Source organism: Sus scrofa, chromosome 8 (assembly GCF_000003025.6).
Source record: "Sus scrofa isolate TJ Tabasco breed Duroc chromosome 8, Sscrofa11.1, whole genome shotgun sequence".
In the NCBI taxonomy this organism is placed as follows: Eukaryota; Metazoa; Chordata; class Mammalia; order Artiodactyla; family Suidae; genus Sus; species Sus scrofa.
Window position 1 is genome coordinate 117119700 of NC_010450.4, and position 7190 is coordinate 117126889.

A 7190-nucleotide genomic window follows, 5' to 3' on the forward strand; every position below is an offset into this window, starting at 1 on the left:
TGTGTCAACCAAGTAAATCATATATAAGATAGTAAATAAAAGCTAACCTTAATTATTAAAGAGTGTTCGTAGTAGAAATTTTATATGTTTTCTGAAAAGTCAAGTGCTGTTAATGTCTTAAGGTGTATTTACAAAGCATGTGTTCTTTTATACCTAATAGATATTTTGGTGATATTCAGCATACCAATTTATATACTTATTAATGTTTAGCAGCTATCTTCTAGTCTACACAGGCTTGTTGGGCAGGTCTAAGGAAAAAAATCAACTTTTTAATTTGCCTCATAGAAAAATTGACTCTCAGCTTGTTACTTCTTCCATACGTTCAATATGTACTCATGTGATTCTGTTTTATAAAGAAGAGTTTGGCATGATGAATTGCTGCAATGTTAATAAATAAAGGAAAATCTGGTAGCTAAACTTCTGTTCATCTAGCAGAAACCCCATAGTAACTTTAAGCTTTTTATTAAAAGGATTGCTCATACGTTTAGTGCTAGCTTATCACTCCTGTGGAAAATTATAGTATTTTTATGGTGCAAAAAGGATAGTTATACCCCATTGAGTATTATCGGTCACGTACATGTTTATTTCATGTATCTGATGTTAATTTGTGGAAAACACAGATGTTTTATAATAGTGGTGTATTTTGTCAGTATAGGTTTCATCCGATTAAGTATAGGAATGTTTCGCATTAGGAGAGGTAATTTTGATGTAATATTTGTTGTTGTCCTGTCATAAAAGAAATTCTCCAGAATAAAGAAGTTACTTCACTGAATTTTAAACATCAGCCTTACATAGGCAGTATATGTATGTAGGAGACACAGATTTTAAGTGTACTCGCTGGCTGGTCTTCCTCCTATTGATAAATAGTTTCCACCTCCCCTTTTCGTCTGATTGCTGTCCATGTTCTAGGCCATGTTTCCTATATTTTTTAGACCACTGTGTTTTAATCGTTTTATTTAGTGAATTACCATTAAATTCAATATTCTAATTTTTGTAATGTTCTAGGATTAAACTTTTTTATTAAATGTTGAAATATACAAGTCATTATGTTGTGTATTGCGGACTAAAAATATTGCTGAAGTGTAAAGGAGAAGAATCTAATTTTATATTGGCATAGAAAGAAAGCTTAACTTGTTTTCTTGCTCTTTTTTTATAGAGAACACCTGTTCCCAGCGCCGAAGCATTCCGATGGTTCTTTTAAAGCAGTAGTATATCTTATTTTCAAGGCATTTGGAAGTGAAGGGCAAACTAATGTCTTGTTTTAAGAAACTGCTTAGTCCACCACTGAAGAAAATATCCAGATATTATTTTCATTTTATGTATAGGGGTTTCTTCAAAAAAAAAAAAAGGAAAAGAAAAGAAAAGAAAAAAAAGACATAGAAATAATCTGGGAGCTTGGGGAATTGGCCAGTCTATTTACTTTCAATACACTGATTCTTTCTTTGATGTAATTTAGCTATACTAGTGAAGTTGTTGTCTATTTTGAAAGTGGCTGTAAAAAATAAGTTTGGGTAAACCCCTGCTGTAAAATCATGTATCTTTGCAAAGTACATATCTATACTTCATTTTCAAATATATGTGTTTCAGTACTGTAAACTGTACAGATAGCAGCTTGTATTTTGTGTGTTTAGACACAAGGAGACAATCATGTCTGAGCATCTATGGAGATTAACAGTTTGTACACAACACTATGGTTCTGCGAGTTAAATCTGGAGCAATAAATTTTAGCTTTAAATATTTTTTGCCAGTTGTTTCTAGAAGCAGCAACAGCAGTGGCATGTTTTGCCATGCATCTTTCCGTAGAGACTTGATGCCAAGTTTTACAAGACTAAAAGATGATCATGCATCCAGCAATTACCTTTGGTTGTATTGTTCTAAGAGGGGAAGATGTTATGAAAGTTTCAATTAATCTTTTGAGCACTATATTAGAGTAGTGGTTATGCACTTGCATTGCTTACAAACGAGCTGTACAGAAGGGTATACCTCCCAAATCCTTAGTGTAGTTGACTTGTCTTGGGTCGCACTGTAAGGCGGAGTACTCAGAGTAGTTGGAACATGCAGAATCGGTTGTATAAATTTTTTTCTTTAAGCATTGTCTTCTAGGATGCAAGATAAAGTATCATGTCTTAGGGAAGAAATTCATGACTGACTTTTATTTTTCCCCAGCCCAACATGGGTTGTATGTATTTTCTGTTTATTTTTCGCTGTTTTTTTTTTTTTTTTTTTTTTGGTAGAAAGATAAACACTTAAGAAAACATACCCTAATGTTTTCATTCCATGTATAATATTAAAAGAGTAGTTTGATTTTTAAAATGTGAATACATAAAGGCCTCCTACATTGACATGGCTGAGTACATTTTTAAGTTAAAAAAAAAAAAAAGAATTAAACACATTCATGAAAGCGAGGCTTTTAAATCTCTTTTCATCTTCCTTTCTCAGAGCCTCCCAGTTGGAACAGTGGAATGTTCCATTGCTCCCATTCCCATTCTTGTCGCTGGATGCTTTTATTCCTGAGGAGGCAGTGCCACAGTCAGTGGAATTCCATAAATGCAAACAGCCCTCAAACAAAAGGAGCGAATGCTTCATAGGACCTGTGCTACCTTTTCACATACTATTTGGTTTTCTTCTGGCATCAGGGGTCTTAAGGCTGTCCCATTAAGACAAATATTTGTGATGACATGATACTTAAGAATTTTATTTCTAATTTTTTTTTTTTTTTTGGCCAGATTATAAAGACTGTTTTCAGCTTCAGGAATAAAACAGAGTTTAGCAAAAACACATAGTGTATCGAAGTTGCCATGTTACCCGTAACTTTTTGTTCTTTATCCACTAGCCGGCTATTTTAGCCTGTGACATCCATTAGCCTGCTGAAAAGTGTTAGCAAAACGGATCATGCGAAGAAAAATAACTTGAGAAGAGAAAGGGTGATGAAAAGGACTGTAAAGTTTTAGAAAGACTAGCAGACGAATGATTTTTAAAGGCTAGTAGTAGTTTTGAATGGGAAATAAATACGGCAGAGGAGATTTTTTTCAAGGCAGAAGGAGCACTTCATCATTGGAGTGCTGGCTGGAGGGGTGGAGAGAAGGTACTTACAAATGCCAATGTGAAAAACAATGTGACTTAACTTGCCTAGAGTATGAATGCAAGGTCTACAGTTACTGTCAAATAGCCTGTTTGATATGAATTCATTATGTATTCCACTTATCCATGTGTAGAGAAGAGAATTATATAAACACAAGTTAAAACGTGCTGTATATTAATTTTGAGATAGCTTTCTACTTGATGTATATTCCTTTGAAGGTTTCTAGTTAGAATTTCTCTTTCTGCTGTGGGACCAATGAGAGCAATATGAGTTTTTTCTTGTTCCATTTTTTAATTTTATTTTACTTATTTTTTGAAACCAGTTTGCTAATTAATTACAAGTAAGTGAAAATTTACTTTCACACTTGAATGGTAAGCTTGCCTTGCTTTTTGGAAAATGATGATTGTTACTACAGAATTGACACAAACTTTCCTTCAGGCTGCATTAGGCATACGATAACATAAAGATCTCATAGCAATGTACTGTGAGTCTAAAATACATGCTAGTATTGCATGTCTTGATGTGTTTTTGTTTGTTTGTTTTCTTAAAGAATTAATGAATCTGTATATTGTAAAAGGTGGTGTTTTACATGTCAATTCCGTTTTTTAATGAACGAAAATCTGTTGATTATTGAAATGGAAAAGTGCAGCTTTTTAAAAATTCTCTTATGTGTTTTTATTCTTGATACTGTTCTTTTACACCAGCCATTTTTTATGTTTTTTGGTAAAACTCTATGTAATGTAGGGTGCATCTAAAGTTCTCGTTGGTGATGTTGAAGACAGATTACCCTTCCGGCCTCCCCGCCCCCCTTCTCTTCCCTGTAAGTCCATGTATCAAGAACTAGTAAAGCATATCGTTACAGCCCTGAGGGAGTGATTGAATGATTTACATTTTTCATGATTCTAAAATACCAATGAAATGTAACTTTCAAACATTCCTCACTGTTTGTTTCATATTCAGTTGCAAGAAAAATCCGGAAGATAGTGATCAGAATATAAATCACGTGGACTCTCTATACAACTTAGAAATTACATATCAGATAAGACAGAGGAAAAACGTAGGAACGCAGGAATCCTGCCTTCTCTGGGTGTAGATAAGGAGATGCCATATACTGTCAGGATTTGGGGAGAGCATGGAAAGGACTTGAGGTGTCAGCCAGTGGTGCAGTGAATCCATTCCTTTGTCAGCTGTCACGCACCACCCTAAAAGCACAAGAACACGAGAGTGCAAATCTCTTTCTAGGCCTTCAAACCAAAGGGGCTTTCTGATGGATTCTGCCTGTCTGTGCACAAGTGGAGGCGTATTAACAAAGGAGGAGTGTGTCCATCCTTGGGAGAGAAAACAGTAGTAGTCTTCCCCCAGGGAAAGGCTGTATAAAAATGTCTCCTGGTTGCTTAATTCCCAGGACCCAACCTTCTTCTAAACACATTTGTAGGGAGTGAGAGATGGTAGGCGTCCTGTGAATTAATATTAAACAATCACTCAAAGAAAGGAATATTCCCTTCCTTTCATTCAGAACCCCTGGCATGTAAGTTGTACAATTAATACTAAAGCATACAAAGTCTTTAAGCCGATAGTGTCTGTAATCAAATAATGAAAAAAAAGGAAAGCAGTTAAATGAACACACTATTCAGGGTCAAATATGTAGAGCAAAAAGCTGTAGTGGGTCTTTGATCATGGCTAGATTCACAGTGATATCAAACAGTTGGTTCTCATGTAACAGCTAAATGTTTCAGATTTTGTTTTTATTAAATTTGGCAGTTTCACACTGAGATCTGTATTCCTAGTGAATAAAAGATAGCTACTATGTTAGGAGGGATTCCATTTTCACAATTGCAAGGAAGTCAGAGCTATTTCAGGAACATGGGCCACAAAATGTACTCCTTTCACAGTGTTCTCCTATTCTGAACTGTGCAGTTATCTATTACATTTTCTAATAGATATTTGTGTAAGGTGTATGTATGCTTGTGCAATTATTAAAAAAAGCAGTTTTGGAAAACAATGTATTTATTAAAGAAAATTACTTATGGGGCATGTACAAAACTGTAAAAAAAAAAAAAAAAAAAAAAAAAAGCTTAAAAAAAACACGTTCAATTTGCCCAGTAAAGTTGTTTTTGTGAAATTTCTGTGTTGTTGAATAAAGTACTTTAGTATTCAAAATATCTCTATTTTTCCATGAACAGATTTTTATTTGTGGGATTTAAAGTAATCGGCATATGATCCTGAAAATCTAATTTTTTTTTTACGATAACAAAATTTTGTTTTTAGTGCTACACTTGCCTTATGTCAGCAGAATGAATACTGTATATAAATCTTTCATAAAATATTCCGGGTTTGTTCATCTTGTTTTTCTCATCTATTTTCTCTTTCTTACATATTTTTTAAAAAGGAAGAAAGAAGAACATGATGGTTTCCATACTTCTAAAGGATATATTTTTTGTTGAAGGCTTTAAAAGGGCCCCTAAAAAGAGGGAGAAATGACTGTATCCAAACTTTTTCCTTCCTTCTCCATCATAAATGCCAGGAGACAGCGTTCCATGCATTCCTTGTGCTGTGAATGAAAAGTCCTGGTGACAACACTTGAAAGCATTAAGGTACATGAAGAAATGTGCTACACTGGAGTTCAATCTTGGGCCACTCCCAGCAATGCTCTAAGGTTACGTTTTTATTGTGTTACTTCTTAAATTGTGGAACATTGTGTTCCACCCATGTTGCTTATTATTTGGTGGTGAATGTGCTTACTTCACTGCTTCTCAGAACAATGGTCTATTTTTTTTTTTTTTTTTTTTTGTCTTTTTATGGCCACACCTGCAACATATGAAAGTTCCCAGGCTAGGGATCAAATCGGAGCTACAGCTGCTGGCCTACACCACAGCTACAGCAATGCCAGATCCAAGCAGTGTCTGTGACCTATACCACAGCTCACGGCAATGCCAGACCCTTAACCCACTGAGTGAGGCTAGGGATTGAACCCATGTCCTCATGAATACTAGCCAGGTTTGTTACCGCTAAGCCACAATGGGAACTCCCAAAGTTCTAATTTTTTGATGCTTCGTAAACTATGAGAAACATAGAACAGTCTTATATCTTGGAAATCATTAATATGGTTGCAACTATGGCAATTTAAACAATTAGATTTTATGTCCACAGGAGAAAAAACACATTAGAAGATTTTTGTAAATTTTATAAATTCCAGGATGTATTCTGTGAGTATATTATTAATATAAAATATCTTGGCCATGGCAACAGAATTGGATTACCTAGGGTGACAAAGGAAAATTAGATGACTTGAATTATGAGAGTTCCTGGATACTCAGCAATTTTGCAGGTGAGTTGCTATGCTTCTTTATTATATTTTGGTGTAAGCAACAATAGGGCAAAACTATAAAACTGGATTTTCATAGATAATACTTTCTTTACTTGACATCTTCAAGGATAGAAATTCTTAGAGGTTTATATGTAATAATAGAATAATTCTTCAAAATAGTTTGAATTAACCAAAAAGGGATTAGAGGAGAGTTCCATAACTTATTCAGACATTGAACCAGATAATAATTTCATATGATTCTAGAAAATCATGTATTTTTTCAAGTGTGTTTATTGCTAACAGTTGTTTTAGTTGACATGTTTTATGCAGAAGCTATTCCCTGCTTTTTTTTTTTTTCCCACTCTTGTCTTTAATTTGTCTTTTTTTTAATGGAGAAAAAATGTTATTTGAAGTAAACATAAATTTAAGGTTTTTACTTGCATATACTCCATAAGCATGGTAGTTATATAGGACATTTTTGGCTATTTGGAAATTTTGTTTCTAATCTTTTATTCTAATATTTTGGCTTAAAATCTATCTTTGTATCCTTTGCATTCAGATTTTGGGGCCAATTTTTAAGTCAGCATTTCTTATTTTCCATGTATGTATATAAAATGAAATGTCAACCAAACTGTCTTTTTAGTCTGAGTCTGTGTTGTGTTTATTACGTTACTTATGACAAAAATCATTCCAATTAACAGTATTGTAATTTCACAAATTGGAAGCAGTACTTTCTAAGAATAGCACTTTTAAAAACTATTCTAATTGTGTATAAACTACATGTAAGGCATTTTTAATACA

At 33.9% G+C, this 7190-nt stretch overlaps 1 protein-coding gene across 5 annotated transcripts in view; it reads left to right on the plus strand.

Annotated features, from left to right (window-relative positions):
* The window catches only part of CXXC4 (CXXC finger protein 4), a 30502-nt gene extending 25258 nt beyond the window's left edge, over positions 1-5244 (plus strand). For all 5 annotated transcript variants that reach the window (XM_021100711.1, XM_021100709.1, XM_021100712.1 and 2 more), the window contains one exon: positions 1157-5244. In XM_021100711.1, the coding sequence (XP_020956370.1) occupies positions 1157-1201 (45 nt within the window). In that variant the 3' untranslated portion in view covers positions 1202-5244. The remainder of the gene's footprint in view (positions 1-1156) is intronic.